This window comes from Cervus elaphus, chromosome 20 (genome assembly GCF_910594005.1).
Source record: "Cervus elaphus chromosome 20, mCerEla1.1, whole genome shotgun sequence".
NCBI lineage: Eukaryota > Metazoa > Chordata > Mammalia > Artiodactyla > Cervidae > Cervus > Cervus elaphus.
Window position 1 is genome coordinate 33,724,034 of NC_057834.1, and position 13,255 is coordinate 33,737,288.

Here is a 13,255-nt window from a genome sequence, read left to right on the forward strand (position 1 = left end):
TAAAGTTACAACAGGAAATATTTCCCAATAGGAATATTCATTTGACTCTAAAATACATGACTAAAGACAGTTATCTTCTGAGAGGCCTCCAGGTATAAATTAGGCAGTGGTCCAGTCATGGGGTGGTATGACACCTCTACCATGAAATAAAAAATGTGTGTTAGAGCTTTTGATTGTTCTAATGATGGTCATGGATGCAGTTAGCAATTAGTGGTGCTAAATGTCCTGCAGTACATGTGATGATTCCACCCAAGGAAGAGCTGTCCCATTCAAATACCAATAGAGCTTCTCCTGAGAAACCCAGGGCTAGAGTGTCATCTGATTCTGGCTGAAGTCTAACTGTCTTGAGGTGGATGAATGGCTGCTATAACCTGGTTAGTTTCCACCACCCTATGGAGCCTATAATTCTTCCAAGAAAATCAAGGGCAAGAAGAGCAAACACAACCTAACGAGGACCTACCCCAGCTATGACAAGAACTGTTAATGTGCCATAAATTAAAGTCCGTCCATGAGCAATAATACACAAGTCAGTTCTTTTCTAAAAAACACTTGCCTGTAACTGCCTAGGGCTGAGGCACAACAAGATAGCTCAGCTCGAGGAGGCTGAGGAGTGAAGATCTAAGTGTCTGACTCCCTTGGCCCCAGTGTGCAGGTCAGGGAAGGGCAAGGTAACCAGAAACAACTGTGACAGGTTGAGCGGGTAGCAGATAAATACAAACTGGCAGGAATGTGGTCGGGCTGGGGAGCTGTAGGCATCCTTGACAGCCCCTGTGTAGAGAAGTCTTCAAAGCCAAAGAAGGAGTTCCCCCAGGAGCAGCCAGTGGGGCTCCTGGAGGTGACTCCCTGTAGACATCCTCAGAGCCACACTGGGGCTGGGAGGGTACAGACAGTAGGTTCCTGGGGGGCTCATTATGTGTAGGGCTCATTTACCCAATACTAGGGCTGGCATTTGGGGAGTCTGGGGAGAGTTTTTGCTTCAAGTAGCAACAGAATTAGAGGAAGCTGGTTTATTTAGCTCACTCTAACTTGTTTGAATAAGTACATTATTACTGGCTGGTTAACTCAGTTGGTCAGAGTGGTGTTAATAATAAAATAATGAATTAGTACACTGTGCTTTTTTACATATGTGCCTTGGAAATCCGTAGTTTACAAATCTAGGCAGCTCAAGCTTGGAGCCATATTACTTTGGATCTCATGAAGTTTAGCACACCCCCACCCTCCACCTTTTTTTTATAGGCAGGATTTCTATCCAGGGTTCTCTCTTTGGAATGAAAGTTGTCAAATATGGCCATGGTTCTGCAGAGAACAGTTCATGCTGCCTGTCTTTCTGCCCCTGTGACATTCAGAATTGGGAGACATTAGATCTTTAGACATTAGTCTTTAGATCCAAGGATCCTCTCTTGGGGGTTAGGAAACAGAAAAGAGCCTCTGAACATTGTTCTCATTACTCAGATTACCTCCTCTTCTCCATTTGGCAAACTTCTACTAGTCTGTCAAGTCTCAGCCTCAGAATTTACTTTTCATGAAGACTTTCCATGAGTCAGTTTATTGCTTCTGTAATATTTTCTTCCTTTAACATGAGGTACTTATCTATGCCCATTCATTCTTAGAGTACTAATCATATGCTAGGCCTTGTGCTCATTGCTGGACATACAGCACTGAATGAGATACTTTATAAACCTTTGAAGGGCTCACTGTTTAGTTACAGGTGATTGGTGTTGTTCAGTCACTAAGTCGTGTCTGACTCTTTGCAATCCCATGGACCGCAGCATGCCAGGCTTCCCAGCCCTTCACTCTCTCCCAGAGTTTACTCAAACTCATGTCATTGAGTTTGGTGATGCCATCCAACCATCTCAACGTCTGTTGTCCACTTTTCCTCCTGCTCTCAATCTTTGCCAACATCAGGGTCTTTTCCAATGAGTCGGCTCTTTGCAACATGTGGCCAAAGGATTGAAGCTTCAGCATCAGTCCTTCCAATGAATATTCAGGGATGATTTCCTTTAGGATTGACTGGTTTGATCTCCTTTCTGTCCAAGGGACTCTCAAGAGTCTTCTCCAGCACCACAGTTCAAAAGCATCAATTCTTCAGTACTCAGCCTTCTTTATGGTCCAACTCTCACATGCATACATGACTATTGGAAAAATCATAACTTTGACTAGATGAACCTTTGTTGGCAAATTGATGCCTCTGCTTTTTAATACATTGTTTAGATTTGTCATATCTTTTCTTCCAAGGAGCAAGTATCTTTTAATTTCATAGCTGCAGTCAGCATCCACAGTGCTTTTGGAGCCCAAGAAGATAAAATCTGTCACTGTTTCCATGGTTTCCCCATCTATTTGCCATGAAATGATGGGACCTGATGCCATGATCTTTGTTTTTTGAATGTTGAGTTTTAAGCCAGCTTTTTCTCTTCTCTTTCACCTTCATCAAGAGGCTCCTTAGTTCCTCTTTGCTTTCTGCCATTACAGTGGTATCATCTGCGTATCTGAGATTGTTGGTATTTCTCTTGGTAATCTTGATTCCAGCTTGTGCTTCATTCAACCTGGTATTTCCCATGATGTACTCTGCGTGTAAGTTAAATAATCAGAGTGACAGTATACAGTGTTGATGTACTCCTTTCAAGAACCTGTTGAACAGTATGAAAAAGCAAAAAGATATGACACCAGAAGATGTGCCCCCCAGGTTGGTAGGTGTCCATTATGCTACTGGGAAAGAGTGGAGAAATAGCTCCAGAAAGAATGAAGAGGCCAGGACAAAGCAGAAATGATGCTCAGTTGCGGATATGTCTGGTCATAAAAGTAAAGTTCAATGCTATGAAGAACAATATTGCATAGGAATCTGGAATGTTATGTCTATGAATCAAGGTAATTTGGAGTGGTAAGTGGTCAAGTAGGAGATGGCAAGAGTAAGCATCAACATTTTAGGAATCAGTGAACTAAAATTGACAGGAAAAGGTGAATTTAATTCAGATGACCATTATATCTACCCCTGTGGTCCAGAATCCCTTAAAAGAAATGGAGTAGTCCTCATAGTCAGCAAAAAGAGCCCAAAATACAGTACTTGGGTGCAATCTCAAAAATGACAGAATAATCTTGGTTTGTTAACAAGGCAAACCATTCAATATCACAGTAATCTAAGTCTATGTCCCAATCACCAACACCAAAGAAGCTGAAGCTGAGAAGTTCTACAGACCTACAAAACCTTCTAGAACTAACACCAAGAAAAGATGTCCTTTTCATTTTAGGGGATTGGAATGCAAAACTAGGAAGTCAAGAGATACCTGGAGTAGCAGGCAAGTTTGGCCTGGGAGTACAAAATGAAGCAGGGCAAAGGCTAACAGAGTTTTGCCAAGAGAACACATAGTCATAGCAAACACCCTCTTCCAGCAACACAAGAGAAGACTCTACACATGGACATGATTAGATGGTCAGTACCAAAATCAGATTGCTTATATTTGAAACTGAAGATGGAGAAGCTCTATACAGTCAGCAAAAATAAGACCTGGAGCTGACTGTGGCTCAGATCATGAACTCCTTATTGTAAAATTCAGGTTTAAGTTGAAGAAAGTAGGGAAAACCACTAGGCTATTCAGGTATGACCTAAATCAAATCCCTTATAATATACAGTTACAGGTGGTAGACAAGTAGACTGAAATAATGCCACAAGTAAGTGGGACAGGAAGAAGATGGTTCCTGATTAGACTAAGGTTGATTACAGAAAAATATGTTGTAGGTAAAGTAAGACCAGTTTACAAAAGATTTTATTTTATTTTATTTTTCATTTATTTTTATTAGTTGGAGGCTAATTACTTCACAACATTGCAGTGGGTTTTGTCATACATTGACATGAATCAGCCATGGAGTACAAAAGATTTTAGAATGGCTTCCCAGGTGGCGCAGTGGTAAAGAAGCCTCCTGCCAAGCAGGAGATGCAGGAGTTGTGGGTTCAATCCCTGGGTTGGAAAAGTCCCCCGTAATAGGAAATGGCAACTCACTTCAGTAGTCTTGCCTGGAAAATTCCATGAACAGAGGAGCCTGGTGGACTATAGTCCACGGAGTCAAGAAGAGTAGGTACAGCTGAACACACACACACAGAAACTTCATCACTTTTAAGGGCCTTTCAAATTATTTCACTTATCCCTCCTGTTCATGGGCTTCACTGTCCTTAGCAACTTGCCTTTAAAAGACCACCAGCCCTCATCAGCTACCCTGCACCCTCTTCTTGTTTCTCTGGCGATTTTACTTCCATGCTGGTAAAAGAAGATACTCAGCACTGGAATTTGATAAATTGATCTGGCAGCAGTACAAAGATGGATTTGAGGTTGGTGAAAAGAAGCAGCGTGGTTGCTGACACAACAGGTCAGGTCAGAGATAATTGGGATTGATCTATATGGGTTGACAATGGCCCATATGAGCGGGAGAGGTAAGACAGACATATGAGGTAAACCAAGAGGGCTTATAACTGAATCAGTGTGTGGATCAAGGGAGAAGAAAGAACAAATCATTATATAAACTACTCCCATCAGGTTCACTCACATCAGTTCCCTGATTATTCATAATATGCATAGCTTTTTGTAATAACAGATAAATCAAATAAATGATCTTTATATTAATGTTCTATCATTAGGTATGATTGGTGGCTATGGGATCTCAGCAGCAAGAGTAGAACTGGGCAAAATAGCTCAGTGCTTTATGATGCCATTGCTTTGGGACAAATCAGGAAGATTTTGGAAATGTGGCACTCGGTAGATGGTATAAAAATGTGGTGCTGGGGAAAAAGAGGTTTTCAGCTTCTGAGTCAACTAATATTTATTGAATACTTTCACACTTTTTTGTCTCACTTAATCCTCCAAACAACCTTATAAAGTCATTGGTACTATTTCATTTTACAGAGGAGAAATTATGAGGAATCTATTACTCCATCAACAGTAAGTCTATTGGTTCAGTTCAGCTCAGTTCAGTCGCTCAGTCGTGTCTGACTCTTTGTGACCCCATGGACTGCAGCATGCCAGGCTTCCCTATTTGGTGCCAAATGGAATGAGTGTGTGGTGACTATAGAAACAAAACTAGGGAAACAGCCAAGAAGATCTGCAATAAACTGCTTTATTTGGGGACCATATTCAAGTAGTTCTAGTTTATTCATGCCATTCACAGTAGTTTAGGATCCCAGGTCTAAGCCCTCCTAATGATGGTTTAGAATTGTCAATGGCAGTCTCTCAGAGCCATGACTAGATCTCACAACAAGGTTAACTGAGGTCAGCATTGTGCCTGAATGTCTTAGCTTGGGCTGCTATAACAGATATCATAGACTGTGTGGCTTAAATGACAGGCATTTATTTCTCATTTCTGGAGGCTGAGAATCCAAGATCAAAGTGCTAGAAGATTTGGTTCCTTGGTAAGACTTTTCTCTCTGGATTGCAGATGGCTGCCTTTTCTCTGTGTCCTCATATGATGGAGAAACAGTGGTAGAGAGAGCCCTTTATCTCTTTTTAAAGGATCCTAATCCGATCACCTCACTTCATGACAAGTAGATGGGGAAACAATGGAAACAGTGACAGACTTTATTTTCTTGTGCTCCAAAATCACTGCAGATGGTTACTGCAGCCATGAAATTAAAAGACACTTGCTCCTTGGAAGAGAATCTATGACAAACCTAGACAGCATATTAAAAAGCAGAGACGTTACTTTATTTTTTTATTTTTTTTGATTTTTTTAAAATTTTTTATTAGTTGGAGGCTAATTACTTCACAACATTTCAGTGGGTTTTGTCATACATTGATATGAATCAGCCATAGATTTACACGTATTCCCCATCCCGATTCCCCCTCCCACCTCCCTCTCCACCCGATTCCTCTGGGTCTTCCCAGTGCACCAGGCCCGAGCTCTTGTCTCATGCATCCCACCTGGGCTGGGGATCTGTTTCACCATAGATAGTATACATGCTGTTCTTTTGAAATATCCCACCCTCACCTTCTCCCACAGAGTTCAATAGTCTGTTCTGTATTTCTGTGTCTCTTTTTCTGTTTTGCATATAGGGTTATTGTTACCATCTTTCTAAATTCCATATATATGCGTTAGTATGCTGTAATGTTCTTTATCTTTCTGGCTTACTTCACTCTGTATAAGGGGCTCCAGTTTCATCCATCTCATTAGGACTGGTTCAAATGAATTCTTTTAAAAAGCAGAGACGTTACTTTAATGACAAAGGTCTGTATAGTGAAAGCTATGGTTTTTCCAGTAGTCGTGTATGGATGTGAGAGTTGGACCATAAAGAATTCTGAGCACTGAAGAATTGATGCTTTTGAACTATGGTGCTGGAGAAGACTCTTGAGAATCTCTTGGACAGCAAGGAGATCAAACCAGTCAATCCTAAAGGAAAAATCAGTCCTGAATATTCACTGAAGGACTGATGCTGAAGCTCCAAAACTTTGACCACCTGATATGAAGAACTGACTCATTGGAAAAGACCCTGATGCTCAGAAAGATTGAAGGCAGGAGGGAGAAGGGGACAACAGAGAATGAGATGGTTGGATGGCATTACCTATTCGATGGACAAGAGTTTGAGAAACCTCTGGGAGTTGGTAATGGACAGGGAAGCCTGGCATGTTTCAGCCCATGGGATTGCAAAGAGTCGGACAGGACTAAGTGACTGAACTGAGCTGAATCCCATCAGGAGGACCCCACCCACCCTCCTGACCTCATCTAAACCTACTTCTGGCAAGCTCTGTCTCCAAATTCCATCTGATAAGAGCTTAATCTTTACAATATGGGGCTGGTGGTAGGGGGACACAGTTCAATCCATAGCATCGAACTTCTATCTACTTTCAGACTATCTCTGTCTCCATTTTTTTTGGACATGAAAGCTCCAACAGTTCATATCTCCAGCTTGATGATGGTTGGATAATAATAGTTGTATTACTTATAACAATTGATAGAAAAAAAGTTCCTGGAAAGATAACTACAAATTTAGTAATCTGTGCTTTCAAATGATTTATGGTACATTTAAAAATAGGCACACATGTCTATGTAAGTATTTATACATTCTGCCTATGAAGGTCGATTGCATACATGAATTGTCAGACTCCTTGCAATGTCTCTGGGGCACCAAGGAGAGAAGTGAGAATGACTGATGCTCTGAGTATTTGGTTAGACCAGTCAGTGGGTTGGGCACAGGTCAATGGAATCTGGGTAGGGACACAGAAAGGCAGCTGAGTGGTTTATTAAGACATGGCAGGTGTATTCAGGAAGTAACTCTTGGAAGACCCTGGAGAATATTTAGTGCCTTTTACTGTAACATGGGATCAAAGACTATAGGGGAAGCCTATTTACAAACTCAGCACCTCCTGGGAAGAGGGAACTCATTCTATGAATGAGAACTCTGTTGGTAAAACTGCTGCTAAAACTGTCCCTTCAGAGTGAGATGGAAAACAACGTGGGGGTGCAGGGTTGTAGAGCTACCCCTGCTTCCTGCTACCTGGAGACATTATGTGACTGTAACTGTTTTGACTCCTCACAATAACCTTGGGTGGATGGTATTGTCAGCCCCACTGTGTAGATAGGACACAAAAGCCAGCGAGGTTAAGTGACTATCCCTAGGACACATGCTTATAATGTTGGACCCAGGGTGGGGACGCATGCTGCTCTGGCCCCAAAGGCTGTACTCCATCTACAATTTTGCACTTTCTCAGCATCTTCTACTGCAGGCTGTCGGCATTTTGAAAGGGGGAACAGGAACACAAATAAATGTGGGTAGGATGATGGGTACAGAGGTTAATGATCTAATGGTCCAGATATCTGCTTTTCTCCAGTGGACTTTGACCCACTTGAAATTTCCTTTTGCCCTTTCATCTTTGGAGCTGTACTAAGTGGAGAAAGGATAACCAAGATATCTGAGGAGAAAGCATGTTACAATACATGATCTCTGAGCTTCCAGACTGATTTTCCAAGATCCAAGGACATTCAGATAAGATTTGAGATGTGTATAAATCCACAATGTATGGAGCTCCTTCTTCTCCTAGTTTTTGACAACTATAAAGGAGAAAGCCAGTTCAAATAATCATCATGAGTTCATAACACAGCTATAAATCCTGGGGTGAATTGCTTGTTTTTTAAATCTTGACTCTGCCACATACTAGCAGTATGACCTTAAGGAATTTACATAACCTCTTCAGGTCTCAGTTTTCTTGTCTGTAAAATAAGTTTAATAAAGCACCTTATGAATTTACAGTGAGGATTAAGTGAGTCAAGTGAGTAAACATGCCTGCTGTTTAGGAGATATGCAATACATGCACTAAAAGGGGATATCACCAAGGTGTATGTGGCAGGGAGGTGTGGGTGGAACAACCTGGGAGTAATGAAATAAAGAAAAGAGGGAGAAGGACTATCTGCTGATGCTAATTGTGTTTTAGCTGTCCACAGATGTCTTCCTTCCTTCCTTTCTTCTTTCTGTTCTTTTTTTATTGGCCATGCTGTGTGGCATGCAGGATCTTAGTCCCCCAACCAGGGATTGAACTTGTGCTCTTGCCTTGGGAGGACAGAGTCACAGTCACTGGACTACCAGGGAAGTCCCCCTTTCTTCATTCTTTTAATAGTTATTGAATAGTTACTATGTACTGGGTGCTGTTTTAACTGCAGCAGATGTGGAGAAGACACTCAAAGAGTGACACCTTAGTGATGGATATAGGTGTCACCTGGTTCGGGTCAGGGTTCTTTGAAGCAGAGGCTGAAACAAAGACCCAGGTGCAGGTAATCGGTTATGGAGTATTCTTCGAGGAAAGGGAATGAGGGTAGCAGGCTGGAATGAGGGAAGGGCTGAGCAAGGTTGTGGTCTCACTTGCAGTCTAACTTCAGCCTGATTCAATGGAGGACTCTACAATTACACTCTCAAGTTGGTCCCATCTTGAGACTACATGAGTGGCCTTTTGTACTTTCTGTTTTAACCAGGCCTTGGCTGTAGACAGTCCCTTGTAAGGTGTAGGGGTGGGGTATATGTCACATCTAAGAAAGTTCCCTTTCAGCCAATGGCAAATCTTCAGAAAGGAGGGCAGCTATGAGATGTCAGCTCTCCAGCATTCACAAGGCTGTATATGGGTGGGCCAGCCCAGTAGAGGAGACCTGAGCAGAGCATTGATAAGGTTTGTGATAGGACCCAGGCTCTTTGGAGATAGGGGAATGGATATGAAGATGAGGGCTCTTCTTTTGCAATTTTCAGATATACAGGAAGCCATTTTTATGGTTTTTGCTTCAGCTGCTCAAAATTTACACTTTCTAACCAGTTTGTAAATTTGCCGTCAGAGCCTGTGTCTGATATAGCTTTCTAGGTTTTATATATGTAGTTACAGGCACAGGGTAGATCATTAATGGAGTGATTTTATAAAAAAAATATAGTGTAAAATATAGCATAGGAAGTGTTACATGTAAATAATGGAGAACTTGTTATTTCATGTTCCTGATTTTCATGCTGAGGCCAGGTTTAGATTATATAAATTCCTCTGTTATGATACCATATTTTCTTCCCACCCACACTGCTGGTTTACAATCCTTATGCCAAGGGTAACAAAAGCAATGTCTAACATTATAGCACAGCACCTAAATATGCTGTATCTTATCTAATTTCTATCAAGTATGGTACACCCATCTATCAGTCTTGGAAAATCCATCCATCAATTCCTTCATTTTAATCTTTTCCTTCTTGTTTCACTATATTCCTCTGATTTCCCAGATGCTTCCCAGATTAGGGACCTGGAGCCCTCATACTATCTCTTATTTGGTTAGCTCCCTCACTGCTACACCTACACCAAACATTTAAAATTTTAATGTTATTGAGAATGACTAGCACCTAAGAAAAGGACTTTCTGCCCAAAGCTCTGAGCAAGGCATCCTTGACCTCTTTGTTCCTGAGGCTGTATACAACGGGGTTTAGGAGTGGGGTAATGACAGTGTAGGTTACAGAGATCAGTCTGTCCTTCAGGGAGTTTTGTGATTTGGGTTTTAGGTAGATGAAGGAGGTACAGCCATAGTGGACAATGACTACTGTGAGATGTGAGGCACACGTGGCAAAAGCCTTTTTCCGACCCTCAGCAGATGCCATCTTGAGGATGGTGCTGACAATCAGGACATAAGAGATAAAGATCAAGACCATGGGTAGAACAAGCACGCACAGACTGATGAGCAAAGTGATCAATTCTTTGATGGTGATATCAGCACAGGCAAGCTTCATTAGGGGCCGGATATCACAAAAGAAGTGGGAGATGACATTGGCACCACAGAAAGGCATGCTGAACACAGACGATACTTGAATGATGGCTGTGCTTAAGCCAATGCTCCAGGATCCCCCTGCCAGTTGTATACAAGTCTTCTTGCCCATGATGACTGAATATCGTAGGGGGTTGCAGATGGCCACGTAGCGGTCATACCCCATGGCGGTGAGCAGGAAGCAGTTGTTGACACCAAAAGTGAGATAGAAGAAGAGCTGAGTGGCACAGTCTGGAATAGAGATAGCATGTTGGGGCCTGAGGAGACTGGACAGCATTCGGGGGATGATGGCTACTGTGTAACAGGTCTCAGAAATGGACAGCACACTCAGGAAGAAGTACATCGGTGTGTGAAGCTGATGGTTGAGGTAGATGACTGTCAAGATGATAGCATTGCTGGCAAGGGTCAACAGGTACAAGACCAAAAACACCACAAAGAGGATGAGTCTGGGCTGCCACCCAAAAATGGAAAAGCCTTCAAAGGTAAACTCTTCCACAACTGTGAAATTAGGTCTTGGCATTGAGAATCTGGCTCTGAAAGAGATGAAGTGAGATGGTTGAACATCCAGGCTGGAAACAGTATATTGGTCCAGGGCTATCATCAGCCATGAGCAGGCATTCACAGTGGGGGTAGCTCTGGGTTACAGAAGTTCTCAGCATTTGGACACTGGCCAAGTGCATGAAAACCTCTTAGGATGCTTGGGGGCCTGGCATTGGAGGCAGATAGAGTAGGGATGGGAAGAGAGTAGATATGTAAGAGGAGTAGTGAAAACACCTAAAAAGCTTGGCTAGAAGTTGAAAGGTGGAGAGGTAGATAGATGGGCCAGAAAAATAGATTGAATGATAGACCAGAGTAGACACAGCCCTGGAACTCCATCCGGAGTCATCTGTTTAGACTGGCAATGGCCCAACACATGTTAGAGACATAGTGTAAAGGCATATGCATAAAGAGAGAATCCAAGCCAGGGACAGAAATCTACTTAAGTCACACTTCTGAGAGGTAAGAGGCCAGCTCCAACTCTGATCAGAAGGGCTTGGCAAATAAAGATACATAATACTACTTGCTTTCATGGTTCAAATTAAATTCAAAATAGTTAATGTGTACAAGATTTCCCTTGTAGCTAAGCCAATAAAGAATCTTCTCTGGGTGGGGAAGATCCTCTGGAGAAGGAAATAGCAACCCATTCCAGTATTCTTGCTTGGAGGATCCCATGGACAGAGGAGCCTGGCAGGCTATAGTTCACAGGTTCGCAAGAATCAGACGTGACTTAGCGTCTAAACCACCATAGCTAATGTCTGGAATAAAGCCATGAGAAGAGAGACTACTTTTTCTTTTTCAAATTAATTATTGCTTTTTTTATTTGAGATTCTAGTGTGTGGACCCAGGATATTCTGTGATCCAGAGCTAATTCTTTTCTTTTCAGCCCTGCTTTCTTCTTATGTTCTCCAAATACCATTTGTTCTAATACCCAAGTCTCTTTTCTTCTTTGTGGAATGTATCTGTAGTTTCTGCTTCCATTGTCTAGACTGTAAACAGAATAAAGAAACTGAAACTTATTAAGAGTTTGAAGTACCAGTAACTGTAAACAGATGAAAACAACAAAATATTAAACTTTATAGAAATCTCCAGCTTTAACCCCAGTGTAAGTCAAGGGATGCTTAATTTTTTGTGTGCTCATTTCAGTTGTCTCTATTGGCTCATCTATAAAATTGAGAGGATAATATCTACTCATAGTGTTACTATGGAGATTACATGAATTACTGTATGTAAATAGCCAAGCACAGTTCTTGATACATAATAGGCAAACAATAAATTACATTTCTGTTTCCCTCTCTTCATCTGTTCACCCCAACCCCATTCTGCCTGATTCTGGGTTCTACGTGTGTGAGACCCACCCAAACACACATGTATTTATTCTCCCTCTCTTCCTCCCTCCCCCATTTCCCTCTCTCTCATTCTCTCTTGCTCTCTCACTCTTTTTCTCTTGTGTTTGTGGCTGATTTTTGTCATGAATTTCTTCAATCTCTATTGATCGAAAAGTCCAGTCCTCATTTTCCCTTCCTCTCCAACTTTAGATTCTCAAATGCGGTTAGGCATAGGGCTGGTCTATTTTCAGACATCTTTATGAACAAAGGCCAGCTCCTCTTACTTCACGTGTGACCTTACAAACATTTCCTCATCTCTTTAGGTTTCAGTTTATTCACCTGTAAGATGAACACAGCACTAATAACTATCTCAGAGGACTGATAGAGGATTACATGGGAAGATGCCCATAAGGCATTTAGCAGAGGGCCCAATGTAGATCATGCCATCAATAAATGGTAACTGTTGGAAAAGGTGAGCACAGATTTCAAAATATGAGTCATAAAGGTTGTTATGCTATCTTCCCTTCTCCTCCCCCAAGCCTGACTTCACGAAGGTGGTTGGTCCCCATCTAGCTAATACTTGTGGTGCAGCTTGCAGATTTGAGGATGGTTTTCTGTCTTTTGGAGATGTGAGGATAAAGAGGTAGTGGGGGAGGAAGCACAATATTCAAGGAGGGGAGAGAATCCCCAGGATCAGAGGAGGATCTGCATTGGGTTGGAATGGAAAAGCCACTCCCAATGCAGCAATACTACAGGCGTGCCTATGTCCAGGACCTCTGCCTTGAACTCCTACACTCATGAACCCAATATTTCAGACAGCCAGCCAGCCATTCACTGACTCTCCCTTCCTGGCCTCTGTATGATATCTGGGGCAGGACTAGGTGGGGACTTCTGTGTTCAGGGAATACACTTTTTCTAGAATAGAGGGGGAAAATCAGATTCACTCAACCAGAATCAGATGTTCCATTTTTCTTCTTCAGTCCCTACAGGCCAGGAATGTGATAGAGGGTAGAGGGGAGAACATGGGACTGGATGCCCCCAATTACCATGCTTCATTCATATATGTTGAGCTAAATTCATCAGCTAAGTTCTTTGAAACTTGAGATTTTTATACAACGAATGCCCAAATAACACTT

General features: G+C 42.0%; 1 protein-coding gene across 1 annotated transcript; it reads right to left on the reverse strand.

The window, feature by feature from the left end:
- Nucleotides 1–9,838: 9,838 nt before the first annotated feature.
- On the reverse strand, nucleotides 9,839–10,774 carry LOC122678157 (olfactory receptor 10J4). Its single transcript, XM_043878715.1, has one exon. It carries the CDS (start codon nucleotides 10,772–10,774, stop codon nucleotides 9,839–9,841), a length of 936 nt encoding a protein of 311 aa, XP_043734650.1.
- Between the last annotated feature and the right edge of the window lie 2,481 nt (nucleotides 10,775–13,255).